The 15,148-nt window shown below is 38.7% G+C and overlaps 2 protein-coding genes across 2 annotated transcripts in view; one reads left to right on the plus strand and one right to left on the minus strand.

Annotated features, from left to right (window-relative positions):
- Nucleotides 1-15,148, plus strand: part of LOC122706523 (translation initiation factor IF-2-like) — a 162,386-nt gene that overhangs the window by 126,260 nt on the left and 20,978 nt on the right. The gene's annotated exons all lie outside the window — the stretch shown is intronic.
- Nucleotides 1-15,148, minus strand: part of CATSPERB (cation channel sperm associated auxiliary subunit beta) — a 114,729-nt gene that overhangs the window by 29,516 nt on the left and 70,065 nt on the right. The window contains exons 16-18 of the mRNA XM_043921749.1: nucleotides 14,044-14,198; nucleotides 4,121-4,311; nucleotides 1,099-1,431 (exon numbers count right to left, since the gene is read on the minus strand). Of these exons, the coding sequence (XP_043777684.1) occupies nucleotides 1,099-1,431; nucleotides 4,121-4,311; nucleotides 14,044-14,198 (679 nt within the window). The remainder of the gene's footprint in view (nucleotides 1-1,098; nucleotides 1,432-4,120; nucleotides 4,312-14,043; nucleotides 14,199-15,148) is intronic.

The following is a 15,148-nucleotide window of genomic DNA, read 5'->3' on the forward strand; positions in this document are numbered from 1 at the left end:
AAGAAGCTCTTTAGTTCCTCTTCACTTTCCACCATAAGGGTGGTGTCATCTGCAAGTCTGAGGTTATTGATATTTCTCCTGGCAATCTTGATTTCAGCTTATGCTTCATCCATCCTGGCATTTTGCATGATACACTCTGCATGTAAGTTAAATAAGCAGGGTGGCAATATACAGCCTTCAGTTACTCATTTTCCAACTTGGAACCAGTCTATTGTTCCATGTTCAGTTCTGTTGCTTTTTTACCCGCATACAGGTTTCTCAGGATGCAAGGAAGGTGGTCTGGTATTCCCATCTCTTTAAGAATTTTCTACAATTTGTTGTGATCCATACGTCAAAGGCTTTAGTGTAGTCAATGAAGCAGATGTTTTTCTGGAATTCTTTTTCTTTTTCTATGATCCAGTGGATATCTGATTCCTCGACCTTTTCCAAATCCAGTTTGAATATCTGGAAGTTCACATACTGTTGAAGCCTAGCCTGGAGAATTTTGAGCAATACTTTGCTAACGTCTTCATTTCTAGTGACAAGATTTTCCTTTTTCGCTCTCCTCTCTTTCATCTTTCTTTCCTCAGTTTCTAGCTAAGTTATTTACTAAAGTTTTTTGTTTTACTTTTTTCCAGTATGCCATTTACCATCATCTTTAGTAAGTTTTATATTTTTAAATAAATAAATACTTGGAAAATGGAGCAAAGTATAGAATTCTATTTAAAAGTCTTTTTTTTTTTGGCTTAAAATAAATACTTGAAATGGTTATAACAATAACAAGGTAATTAAAAGGTTTTCTTTTCAGAGGGCAGCTAAAATTTAAACTAAAATCCTCTGTAAATTTGGGCTGGTAATATAACCTCATTTTTCTCATTTATAAAATAAGGATTATAATCTAGCCCATTAGGATAGTCATAAACCATAAATTATAAATATATAAAAACATTTAATACAGAGTTTTGCATGAGTGCTCAATAATTGGAAGCTTATACTGTTAGTGATAGAATGTCACCTACTAATGAAACCAAAGATAAAGGAAATATCAAAGAGTGTATTTTACATGCAAGAAAAGCAATAATATCTCCTCTTGATATTTCCCAATAAAAATAAACTTACCTTTTGTATTAGGTATGACCTTCATTTTTAAAGTGTGAGATTTCCCCAGATCAATGTATTTCAGGACACTGAGGGATAGTGAATCATCATGTTGTTGAAACCAGTAATTACATGGGTTTGCATATATGTTCCATGTTTGTCCATTCCTTCTTCCAAAGTTGTATAAGAACCAGGAGTCTTTTTGAAAGGTCATGTTATGGGGGACTATTTCAGGCATGGTAGCAACAGCTAAAGCATTCTCATTATCTAAAATCGTTGTGATCAGGAAGCTGCTATAACCGGGAATCACCACAGTCTTTTCTATATCCGAATCTTGAAATGAGGAGATAACACCTGGAGCTAAAACAAGAGTGATTTGGTATAAAATAGAACAGCCAATGTTCTCCAAGAAATACTGGTAGACATAACTGAGGGATACATTATTTGAGTTTTTAAACTATGGTTTTAACTAGAGAACATATTTGTCAGATTTCAGGTCATAATTCAAATTACTTTGTAGAAAGTGTATCACAAATATGCCAAACACAACTTCTACTGTGAAACTAGTTCTATAAAATTATCAGCAAAAAACAACCCACATAGGGTTAAGTAATTATAAGAAAGCTGATTTCTTTTCTATAGAACTAGTAAGAGCCTTAATAACCTAGAGATTGGAGGAAATCCATCATAGTGGATATGAGAGAAGTCAACACATGGCTGTTTGAAGGAGAGGGAAGTCATTATTTTAAAATGTTTTTGAAGCACATCAACAATGATACTCACCTTGTTCTGAAAAAAAAAAAAAAATAGAAGTAGTCTGAAGAGAACCTCATAATTCCTTTGTTATAAACACATGTTCTAATTTTTCCCATTTCAACAAACCAACAAAAAACCCTTTTCTACATTCCCTTTAACTACCATCTCATTTCTCTCTTCCCCTTCACTGTGAGATTCCCCAAAAGGATTGCCTTATGCACTATCTTCAATTCCCTGCCTCTTGTAATTTTTTGACCCTAACCCAATGACTACATGTCATTTTTGTCTACAGGACTCCACGCAACAACAGCTTTTGTCAACTTTACTAGTGACTTTGACACAGATTCATCGGGCAGTTTTCTCTCCCCACCTCTTTTCTAAACGCACCTCTTGGCAGCATGTAGCACAGCATCACTCCTTTCTTCTTGAAGTAACTTCTTCACTTGGTTTCTGAGACATACTCTCTTCTCCTAGTAGATCATCCAGTCTTTCCCATCTCTCTGACCACTAGATGTTGGAATACCGGAGACTGGATCTCAAACTTTTTCCTTTCTCTATCTACACCTGCTTTCCCAGTGATGGCGCCTAATCTAGCAGCATTAACTATCACATATGCTGACCACTGGGCTTCCCAGGTGGCTCAGTAGTAAAGAATTCACCTGCCAATGCAGGAGATGCTGGAGATATGGGCTTGCTCTCTGGGTTGGGAAGATCCCTTCAGGAGGGAATGGCAAACCGCTCCAGTATTCTTGCCTGGGAAATCCCATAGGCGAGGAGCTTGGCGGGCTACAGACCATGGCGTTGCAAAGAGCTGGATGTGACTGAGTGACTGAGCACACATGTGTGATGCTGGTCACTCACTTTCCCCTCCACCTTTGACTTTTTGAGATATAATTGATACATAATATTAGTTTCAGGTGTACAACATGATGCGGTATTTTGGTATTCTTTTGGTATAAAACACCAAAAAAAAAAAAAATTAACAAAGCGGCAATCAATGCTTACCTATCCATAACTACTTAAATATAAGTGACCCAAATCCTTCAATCAAAAGACATAAAGTGGTTGAGTTGATTTAGAAACCAAAACAAGATATGCTATATGGTGCCTACAAGGGACTCACCTCAGATGTAAGGAGACATGCAGACTGAAAGTGAAGGGATGAAAAAAGATATTCTAAGCAAGTGGAAATCAAAAGAAGTCTGGGATACCAATACTTATATCAGAGAAAGTAGACCTTAAGACAAAGGCTAAAGAAGGTTATTATATAATAAGAGTCAAACAAAAAGATATAATTTGTAAATATTTATGCACTTAACAAATGAGCACCTAAATAATAAAGCAAATATTCATAGATCTGAGGAGAAATAGATAGCAATACAAAAATAGTAGAGGATTTTAATACCTTACTTTCATCAATGGATAGGTCATACAGACAGAAAATCAACAAGGGGCATGATTGAACTTACGTTTTAGAAAGATCGCTTAAGCTGCTCTGTTGAGAACAGACTGGGCATGTGACAGAGAAAGGGCAAGAAGGAAAGCAGAGAAATCAGCTTCCTTAAAAACTATTGAGATGGCCAAAAAGTTTGCTCAGGTTCTCCTGTAAGATGTTATGAAAAACCCAAACGGACTTTTTGGCCAACTCAATAAATATGCAATTACTCTTCAGCCCAGCAGTTGCACTCCTTGGCATTTATTCCAGAGAAGTGAAAACATATGTATATACAAAAACCTGTACACAAATACTTAAGGTAGAGTCAAAATTCTGTCTATTGTATGATTCCATTTATGTAACATTCTGGAAAGGAGAGAATTTGGGGAACAGAAAACAGATTTGGTTGCCAGGGGCCAGCATTGGGAGAGCAAAGAATTAGGAGAGAGTTTTATGGGACTGATCACAATGGTGGCTCCATCATTGAATGAATAGATTTATCAAAACCCAGAGACATACACTGAAAAGAGTGAATTTTACTGTATGTAAGTTATACCTTAATAAACCTGAACCAAAAAGAAAAAAAAAAAAGAGAGAGAGAGAGACTATTGCAATAATCAAGTAAGAGAACATATTAAATGTAAGATGCCTGTTATTCATCCCAGTGGAGAAATAAGGTTTTATTATATTAAAAATAAAGAATTCCTCTAGGAATTTAAGTATATGTAGAGTTCTGTAGATTATCAATTGGTTTAAATTTTGAAATCTATTGTTCTATAAAAGAGCATAAACACTCATCCCAAAAGATAATTCTTCATTTTTCCCAGCCATCAGAAATATTATTACACTTACTTTGTAATTGAAGACTAAGTTTATAGGAGTAATTTCCAGCTTCACTAATGGAAAGGGAACTAGACAAACAAGAGCTCTCATTTACTTCCTCTGTTCCAAAAGGGTCTATCAGTTCTGCAATAACTGAGGACAAAAATCCTTCAGGAGTGTTATGTTGAAATACCTTTCTTATGTAAGCTGTTCCAGTTTTCCTAAAAACAAACCAACAAATATCAAGCAATTTGGATAAAACAGTGACTTAAATTAGCAAGTTCATAAACATATAAATAATAAATAAAAAATACCACAAACGGTTAACAAATATATATTTGAGTAACATTTGTTCAATTTCATTAGTAACTGATGAAATGTCAGTTACAGCAATGGGATATGACTTTTCACCTAGCAAATTAAGGAAGTTTTTAAAAGACGGGGTTTGAGAGTGATAAGAACTGAGAGAGACTGCCACTAATGAAATGGTAAAATGATACACTACTCCTAGAAAGCAGTTTGAAACTATGCATTGAGTTCTAATATTTTTTTTTTCCCTCTGATTCCATAAATCTACTGATAGGTCTCTATCCTAAGGACATAACTTGAAACACAGAGGGGAAGAAAAGTTCTCCACACAAAGATGTTCATCACAGCATTATGATAAAAGTTAGAAAGAAAAATGCCAACAATAGGAAAATTAAGTAAATGATAATACCTGATCTACCTAGAAAAAAAGCGTCTATTAAGATGATTCTTACAAAGAGGTTTTCATTACCTAAGGAAAGTGGTCACATTACAATGTCTAAAATAAAGAAGTATAGTGAAAAATGTTGAAATGAATGTTGAAAAGGACTAATCAGTAATTCATCAAAGTGTTAACAGTCATGATTTTGTCTTCTATATACTTGCCTTTTAGGAAATTTCTGCAATGAGCATGTGCTTTACAAGCAAGAAAAACAACCTTCAAATGTTAAGCTAAGATGTGTGTGTGTTAAGTCACTCAGTCGTGTTGACTCTTTGCAACCCCATGGACTGTAACCCACCAGGCAAGAAATGGGTTGCCATTTCCTACTCCAGGAGATCTTCCCTACCCAGGGATTAAACCTTTGTCTCCTGCATCTTCTGTATTGGCAGCCAGATTCTTTACCACTGAGCCACCTGGGAAGCCCTAAGCTAAGATATCCATATCAAGAAAAAATAAATCTACACACAGACCTTACACCCTTCACAAAAATTTAACTCAAAATGAATTACAGACTTAAACATAAAATGTAAAACTTCTAAAAGAGAACATGGGAGAAAATCTAGAAGAATTTGGGTATGGTGATGACTTTTTAGATACAACTTTAAGGACACAATCCTTAGAGTGTCCTTTCACAATGAATGAAAAAAATCAACAAGCCATACTTTGTTAAATTAAATACTTATGAGAGACACTGTCAAAAGAATTAGAATACAGATGTGGGCTGGGAGAAAATAGTTGTGAAAAACATATCTGACAAAGGACTGTTATCCAAAATAAACTATTGGGGAAGAATAGAATCTCTTTTTCCTCTACCCTCCTAGGTTCTGTGCCTCGGACCCTAGAAATTAAACTGACAAAAGCTAGATTAACAATAAAAAATTTACAATTTATTAATGTGTGTCATCCTTACACAGGGAGAAGCTTCAGTGATGAGTAATTCAAAGGGATGTTTAGAACCTGGGGCTTATCTAGCATCTTAATAAAGAATAATATATTTGTGGGGAAGTGACAAGAGACAGAAAAAGGGGATAAGACTTCTAAGGGTGGCAAACTGAAAAAGTAAATACATGGGAGAAACTATTGTAAGAGAAGGGTTGGTTTTAATAGTGCTTATTAGGAAGAATTCTCTCAATGTCTCTAGACTGGTAGAAGTCTCCAGTTGTCTCTGATGGTTAAGAATCATCCTGCCTTTCTATGTCTGCTTTTTCTTAATTGCCTTTGACTAAAAGTAATCCTTAAGCCAAAATATCATATTTTGGATTGACAGATGCTGACCCCTAAAATAGAAAGAACTCTTAAAATTCAACAGTAAGAAAACAAATAGCCCAGTGAAAAGTGGGCAAAGGGTCTAAACAGACACCTCACTGAAGAAGAAATGCAGATGGCAAATAAGCATATGAAAGGATGATTATATGCATCATATATCATCAGGAAATGAAAATTAAAACAACCATGAGATACCACTACATACTTATTACAATGGCAATAGTCCAAAATACCTACAATGCCAAATACTGGTGAGGATACAGAGCAACAAGAACTCTTGTTTATTGCTGGTGGAAACGTAAAATGGTATAGCCACTGTGAAAGCCATTTATCATATGATCCAGAAAACAAATTCCTTGGTATTTATTCAAATGAGTTAAACACAAAACCTGAACAAGAATGTTCATGGCACCATTATTCAAAGTAGCCAAAAACTTGGAAGCAACCAAGATTGCTTAATCAGTATGTGAATGGATTAAAACACTGAGGTATATCCAGACAATGGAATGTTATTCAGTGGTAAAGAGAAATGAATTATCAAGTCATGAAAAGACATGAAGGAAGCTTAAATGGATACTACTAAGTGAAAGAAGCCAATATGAAAAGCAACACCCTGTGTGATTCCAACTACATGACATTCTGAAAAAGGTAAAACTATAAAGACAGCATCTACTTCTGCTTCATTGACTATGCTAAAGCCTTTGACTGTGTGGATCACAATAAACTGTGGAGAATTCTTAAACAGATGGGAATACCTTACCCATCTCCTGAGAAACCTGTATTCAGGTCAAGAAGCAACAGTTAGAACCAGACATGGAACAACAGACTGGTTCAAAATTTGGAAAGGAGTATGACAGGGCTGTATATTGTCACCCTGCTTATTTAACTTCTATGCAGAGTACATCATGCAAAATGCTGGGCTGGATGAACCACAAGCTGGAGTCAAGATTGCTGGGAGAAATATCAATAACTTTAGATATGCAGATGATATCACTCTCATGGCAGAAAGTGAAGAGGAACTAAAGAGCCTTTTGATGAAGGTGAAAGAAGAGAGTAAAAAAGCTGGCTTGAAACTCAACATGCAGAAAACTAGTATCATGGCATCTGGTCCCATCACTTCATGCAAACATTAGGGGAAAAAGTGGAAACCGTGACAGATTTTATGTTCTTGGGCTCCAAAATCACCATGGATAGTGACTGCAGCAATGAAATTAAAAGACACCTTCTCTTGAAAGGAAAGCTATGGCAAACCTAGACAGCATTTTAAAAAGCAGGGATATCACTTTGCCAACAAAGGTCCATATAATCAAAGCTATGATTGTTCCAGTAGTCATGTACGGATGTGAGAGTTGAACCATAAAGAAGACTGCAATTATTGAGCTGTAAGCAATCTGAAAGAGAACACACAGTGGTTAAGTGGCCAGACTGTTGTTGAGCTTATGTGCTCAGTCATGTCCAACTCTTTGCGACCCCATGGACTGTAGCTTACCAGGCTTCTCTGACCATGGGATTGCCCAGGCAAGAATACTGGAGTGGGTTGTCATTTCCTTCTCCAGGGGATCTTCCTGATCCAGGAATCAAACTCACGTCTCCTGTGTCTCCTGCGTTGCAGGTGGATTCTTTACCCACTGAGCCGTCAAAGAAGGCTGAACACCGAAGAACTGACGGTTTCTAATTGTGGTGCTGAAGAAGACTCTTGGGAGTCCCTTGGATGCCATGGAGATCAAACCAGTCCATCCTAAAGGAAATCAACCCTGAATATTCATTCCTTGCTGAAGCTGAAGCTCTAAAACTTTGGCCACCTGATGCAAAGAACTGACTCATTGGGAAAGACCCTGATGCTGGGAAAGATTGAAGGCAGGAGGAGAAGGGGGGCGACAGAGGATGAGATGGTTGGATGGCATCATTAACTCAATGGATATGAATCTGAACAAACTCCAGGAGATTGTGAAGGACAGGGGAGCCTGGCTTGCTGCAGTCCATGGGGTCGCAAAAAGTTGGACACAACTTGGCAACTGAACAACAACAGCAAAATAGAGACAATATGGATGTCAGGGGTTAGTAGGGTGGAGGGATGAATAGGAAAAGCAGAGAGGACTTTCAGGGCAATGAACCTATTCTGTATGATAATATAAGTTGTATATGTATCACTATAGAATTGCCAAAATCCATAGAATGTACAACACCAAGAGTGAATCCTAATGTAAACTATGGACTTCAGGTGATTGATGATATGTCAGTATAGGTTCATGGATTGGAACAAATAAACCACTGTAGTGTCAGATACAAAGTGAGGGAGATATGTGTGGAGATGAGGCACATGGGAACTCTCTGTACTTTCTGATCCATGTTGCTTGCTCCTAACTCTGCTCTTAAAAAATAAAGCTTATTACCATAATTTAAAAAAACTATTAACCTCTTTGCATCTGGAGTCACTGACCAATAGCCAGGCAGACACTTTAATTGCTGACCCTGCCATCCCACTTGTCCCACCACTGGAGAAGTAAATGAGTCTCCTGTATTCAAGTGTCCAGGATGGCTCCTGGGGGGCAGTCAAGCTCCACTCTTACAGGAGAGGTAAGAATTCAGCTTTAAAAGGAGAGAAGAGGGTTTGGGCAATGAAGGATGGGCTTAAAATTAGGAGTCAGGAAGTCCCGAGGTGGAGAGGAATATCTGTTGAGTGGGGAAAACACTACACAAAGGCAGTCGCCATCAAACGTAACTACCTATACCTGCTAAACTCCAATTCCAGTACCCGTGCTGCTTCTCCAGCCCACTGCCCTCATCCCAAGCCAATGAAGCTGCTTTAATCACGGTTACTACAGCCTGGAAGGTTGCCACATCCAAAGGTCACTGCACTTCTTGGTTCTCATGTTACTCAGTCTCTCAGTCACATGGGTCACAGTGGTTTACTCCATACTTTCCAAAACATCCGCCTCCCTTGGCTTACATGTTCCCACTTTACCCTGTTTTTTTTTGTTTTTTTCTTTCTATTTTACTGGCTATTCCTTTTTAGTTTCCTTGGCTGGGGCCTCCTCTTCTGCCTAATCTCTCTTCCTGGAGGGCCTGAGGCCTTTTCTTCTCTACATACATCCATTTATATTGGAACAACTACCAAATGCAGAGCTTCCGCTATTTTTGCAGTATGCATTCGTATATCCAGGCAACTGTCAACTTCACATCTTTACCTAGGTACCTAATAGGTATTTCACACTTAATATTTCCAATATGCAAGTCTCACTCACCCTGCCTAACCCTGCACTCCAAATCTCAGAAAATGACAGCATCTTCTACCTAGCTACAAACTAAAACCCAACAGATTCTTGATGGCTCTCTTGCTCATTCCCACAACAGGCAATCCACCACCAAATCCTGTCTCTTCTCAAGTGCACTGTTTCGACCATCTTCTTTTCTCACCTGTATTATTTCAGTAGCTTTCCAAGGAGCTTGGAGACTTTGACTCTCACCCTGTCCTAGTCTTTTCACAGCAAATGATCTTTTAAAAAATATAAATTATTTCACTATCCTATATAAAACTTTCCAATGGCTTCCCCTGGCACCAAGAATAAAATGTAAACCCCTATGCAGCCTACAGTTCCCTATATGATCTGATACTTCCCTACCTTCTCACTGACCTTCCAACACACCATCTCACTCTGCACTATCCACACAAGTCAGTCCAAGTGTAATTGGACTAAGCTCTCCAATTAAAAAAAGTTCTAAAAAAAAACAAAGAAATAGTTCTGGAGATGGACAGTGGTGATGGTTGCACAACCATGTGAATATACTTAATGCCACAGAACTGCACTCTTAAAAATGGCTAAAATGGTAAATTTTATGTTATGCATATTTTGTTATACCCTCTAGGCTGTAATGCAAAAAAGCATTATAAATATAAACGTAGTCATTAAATACCAATAAAATGTTCAACTCATCAAGAAGATGTAACAATTCTTTTTTGTAACACTGCAAATAGTTGTCTTATTTTAAACTACTTTATTGAGTTATGATTGACACATAAAAGGCCTTACATACTTAACATAAACAACTTGATGATTTTAAGGATAAGTATATACCCATGAAATCAACATTATAAGCAAGTCTGAGAAGATGTAACAATTTTAAACTTATACATATCTAAAAACAGCCTCACACATATATAAGGCAAAATTGACAGAACTACAATGAAGAATTGAAAAATTCAATATCACATCAGAAAATGTTAACATAATTCAATAATTGATAGATCACAAAAGAAAAAATCAGTTAAGGATAAAGAAAATTGGAAAATCACAATTAACAAGATTAATCTAACAAGTGAATTCTAACACTGCATGCAACAGTGTATGAAATGTATAAACATAGATAATACACAATGACCTAGATAGGTTTATTTCATGACTTTCAGTCTGATTCAACATTCAATCTATAATATAATTCACAGCATCAAGTAAAAGTTCAAAGGAAAAAATTATATAGATAAGTTCAATAGATACAGGAGAAACATTTAAGTTAAAAACAAAAAGAAAACACTTCTTAAACTGAAAAAAAAATAACTGTAAATGAAAAACAGTTTTTAAAAATGTATGGAAAGGATAGTATGTGATGGTGAAATGTTTAAAATATTTTTTTAAAAGTCAGGAACGAGGAAGCCCACCGCTAATGGTCTGAATGTTTGTATCCCTCCAAAATTCCTGTGTTGAAAACATAATGCCCAAAGTGGTGGTATTTGGAGATGAAGCTTTTGGGAAGTGATTCAGGTCATGCAGGTGAAGCATTTGTGAATCAGTTTAGCACCCTGCCCCTTTCAATCATGACAGTACACAGCGAGAAGTTGGCAATCTATACCCAGGAGAGAGCCTGCACCAGAAACTCACCACACTGGCACCTTAATCTTAGGCTTCTGGTCTTCATAACTGTGAGAAATACATTTGTTTATAAGCCATCTGTCTGGAGAACCCCCGTGGGCAGAGGAGCCTGGTGGGCTATAGCCCATGGGGTCACAGAGAGTTGGACAGGACTGAGTGACTTAGCACACACACATAAGCCAGCCAGTGTTTTTGTGTTTGATTAGAGTGGCCTGAACAGAATGACACCCATTAGCTTCATTTATATTTAATAAGCTCCTAGATACTGTAACAGAAAGAAATGTATAATATGCTAAAAGATGTTAAAATAAACAAATTATCTGCAGGTGATGTGATTATCTGCCTAGAAAAATATTTACCCCTACTCCAAAAATCCAAAAGAATATATAGAAAAAGTACTAGAACCAGCAAATGAGTTTAGCAAATTTGAAACACCTGAGATTGCTACACAAACGTCAGTTATAAGGCATTCTGCTTTGGCTTTTGATGAAGAAAGAAGCAGCCCAACAAGCAATGAAACAAAATGGATAAATCACAAAGTTGTCACTTTCCTTAAGCCATCCAAGAACTAACCAGAAATCCAAGGGAATAAGCCATCCCAAGGAGAGTCTGAACACAGGAACAGTCTCACTTGTGGAAGAGCATAGAAGGGAGAAACATGGTACTGGCCACAAAAGAAATAAATAAGAAATGTCTAAAAATAAAAAAACAAACAAAAAACTGTCAAAGACCAAGATGTGCTGGTTTGTGAGTCTGGAAATTCTGGGGCACCTTTCAAAAGGGAGCTGCACTCACTTGCAAGCTCCTTCCCATGGGCCTCAGAAGAAAGACTGGGGCAGAGAGTGGACCAGAGAAAGTCCCTGCTGGTGGTGCAGACAGCAAGGGAGTGAGGGGCAAGGTCATTATAGGGAGGCTGGAGAGGGTGGGAGGAAACAGGGAGGAAGTCTCATTCACTTCCCTGAAACTTCTTTCATAAGAAGCAAAAGCCTTGGCTGGGCATTAAACAGTTAAACACGGGCCTCAAAAGAAGTGATCCTGGCTGGGGAGGAGGGCCTGGAGGGTGTTGGCACTGAAGCCCAGGCTCCCTCCCCTTCCCTCCCACCTCCCCTCTCTCCTCTACACAGCAGAAGCTTTAAACCATGGAGAGAGAGGAAGCAAAGCTACTCGTCACTGGGGCACAGGCAAAGACACATTATGAGTGAGGGAAGACTAAAATAATAATCCTCTATCCTTATGGAGAGTCAGGAAGTTGTCTTGGGCCTAAACTTCTAGGAGCACAAATTGAGTATCCTATTGCAAGAAGAGTCAGAACTCTCCACCCAGGATCTAACTGCAGCTGTAAAGCAGAATTTGGTTGCAAGAAGTAATTTTTATTAACAGGTTGTTGTGCTTTTTTTTTCCTTAATGGAACTTGACTAGCTGAATCTAACATTTAAGTGCAAGAACAAAGGCCAAGAAGATCCAAGACAGGGTGCTATTCACACAAGTTACCTGGTTAGAGAAAATTTGTCAGCGTGACCTAGGGAAGGTCAAATACAGTAATGAAAAACTCTTTGTGGAAGAGGAAAATATAGGGCTCATCCTGCTTCACCCCTGACCACCTAGACATCTTCCTTTGGCCTACAGCTGACCTCATGACTCCGGCTCCCAAATCCTTGACCTTTCTGGTTGAAGTCCCACCTGCCTCCAGTTTCCAGATCCTAGCTCTTTGCTACCATGTCCTTCCTCAGAAATGCCCATTCTCTAGTTTCTGTGCAAGTGAGCAAAATTACTGACTGAATATAGAACATGCTATGCTGCTTTTTAAACATTCTGATCTTTTAGAGAATTATCATATGCTTTCAAAATAATTAGGATAAAAATTGATATTAACATTGAGATGATACTGATCATATGTTAATTTTAAAGAGTGATTATGTTTCTTACAAAGACATACCTATATAAACAGGCACTACTGGATTTGTAATATCACACATACGAAACCATCAAAAACAAATAGTTATTGATGATCACGGATACTTTTCTTAGAGACAGAAGATTCTACAATCATTGTGGAATAAAACCTGATGCCAACATCTGCTATATTATGTTTGCTTTCTGTCTGTACAATCTACCTCTGAGGGAGGTGTTGGGTGGAGCATGGAGCTGTTGGCTGAGGCTGCTAAGTCACTTCAGTCGTGTCCGACTCTGTGTGACCCATAGACGGCAGCCCACCAGGCTCCCCCGTCCCTGGGATTCTCCAGGCAAGAACACTGGAGGGGGCTGCCATTTCCTTCTCCAATGCATGGAAGTGAAAAGTGAAAGTGAAGTCGCTCAGTCGTGTATGACTCTTAGCGATCCCATGGACTGCAGCCTACCAGGCTCCTCCATCCATGGGATTTTCCAGGCAAGAGTACTGCAGTGGGTTGCCATTTCCTTCTCCAGGAGCTGTTGGCTATGGGACATTATCTAGTTGATAGACCAATGGATGTATAATAGAGAGATTTCAACCTGGTGGAACAGGGCTCACCAGTTTGGGAACGGGGTGAGTTTCTGGTAATCTGAGACTGTTCCTTTTCTGGTTGTTAGATGTGTGTGTGTGGGAGGGGGTACTTGCAGAATTCATATTGTTTTTCAAAGATTTTAGGCCTTAAAGGCAGCTTTCAGGGTCATTGGCTCTTGCTAATACCCTTGAAGAAAGCATTCCTGAGAACGCTGCATACCCTGTCAGGCAGTATTTCATGCAGGATGGTCTCCTCTATGTTAGATTTGTTTGTCATAGGACATATGACAACTGCCATGGGAGTGAGCTCTGAGGATAAGCAGTACCCAGCGTAGCCCAGACATTTTTGAAACTCAGGACAACAAGCACACATTTCTTTAGGTTGGCCTGATGGTGCCGATATACCTGGCCCCATGTTCCTAAAACTGGGGCACTGTGCAAAGCACCTTGAAGTCTACAAATGTATTTGATCTTGCAAGGTGTTCAAAAACACTGTCTCTCCTTGACTAAGAAAATTACTCCAAAAGCTAGGCTCAAAATTTAGAATTTAGATACCAGTGTACAATCTGTGAAGCTAATCAGTACCTACCTGGAGTGTATCAATTTTCCAAAGTGAATGTCATAGAACCTCTTGGTGTATACTCTATCCTTCGGTTCATTCTTGGGCACATATGCATAAAATATCATTTCATTTAAGGTGAGATACTGTGGAGCAAGGGCAGTGTCAAAGCCCATGTCAAAAGCCTGGAACATGAAAAGAGAAAATAATGAATTTATTTGGACTGCAAGGAGAACAAACTGTCAATCCCAAAAGAAATTAACCCTGAATATTCATTAGAAGGACTGATGCTGAAGCTGAAGCTCCAATATTTTGGCCACCAGATGTGAAGAGCTGATTCATTGGAAAAGATTCTGATGCTGGGAAAGATTGAGGGCAGGAGGAGAAGGGGGCTATAGATGATGAGATGGGTGGATGGCATCACCAACTCAGTGGACATGAGTTGGAGCAAACTCCAGGAGATAGTGAAGGGACAGGGAAGCCTGGCGTGCTACAGTCCATGGGGTTGCAAAGAGTTGGACACAATTTAGTGACTGAACAACAACAGCATAATTCCACTATGACAAAATGCAAATAATGGATTTGCTTCCATTTCACATCAAAACAATATTGCTTTTCTTATCAGTAGAAGGAATATTGCTGAATATCCATGCAGATGGGAGGGAAAACACACTTTTCTGTTGAGGAGGAGGAGAAATTCTGAAGAGTGAAGTTCAGTTTAACATTCCTGTATAGAAGGCTGCAACAGCAGACCGGAGTGTCTTATCTCATATGTGGGGGAAGAGCTTAGAAGTGCAGGTTCTAGAACTTGGCTCCTGTTTGGAGTATTCTGTAAGCAAGGGGCTGAGAAGCACCTCCTGACACTTGAGAGCTACGCCCCCCATGTCATGCTGGTAACTCTGTACTGCTGCTGCTGAGTCCTCGAGGCTGGTGGTTCACAAGACTTCTCTCACTCAACACAGACAACTTTGGACCAGATTTCTGATCTGCAAGTCATCTTTCCAACATACCCTTCTCTGATGCTGATCTTGTCCAGCTTTGGGAAATTGTAGGAGTGAGAAGACAGGTGGGGACCAGTCCCAAGGGGATGCTGGAGTTGCCTGGTTGCTGTGACATGAGGACGGAGGGGTAGATG

Source organism: Cervus elaphus, chromosome 13, assembly GCF_910594005.1.
Source record: "Cervus elaphus chromosome 13, mCerEla1.1, whole genome shotgun sequence".
In the NCBI taxonomy this organism is placed as follows: domain Eukaryota; kingdom Metazoa; phylum Chordata; class Mammalia; order Artiodactyla; family Cervidae; genus Cervus; species Cervus elaphus.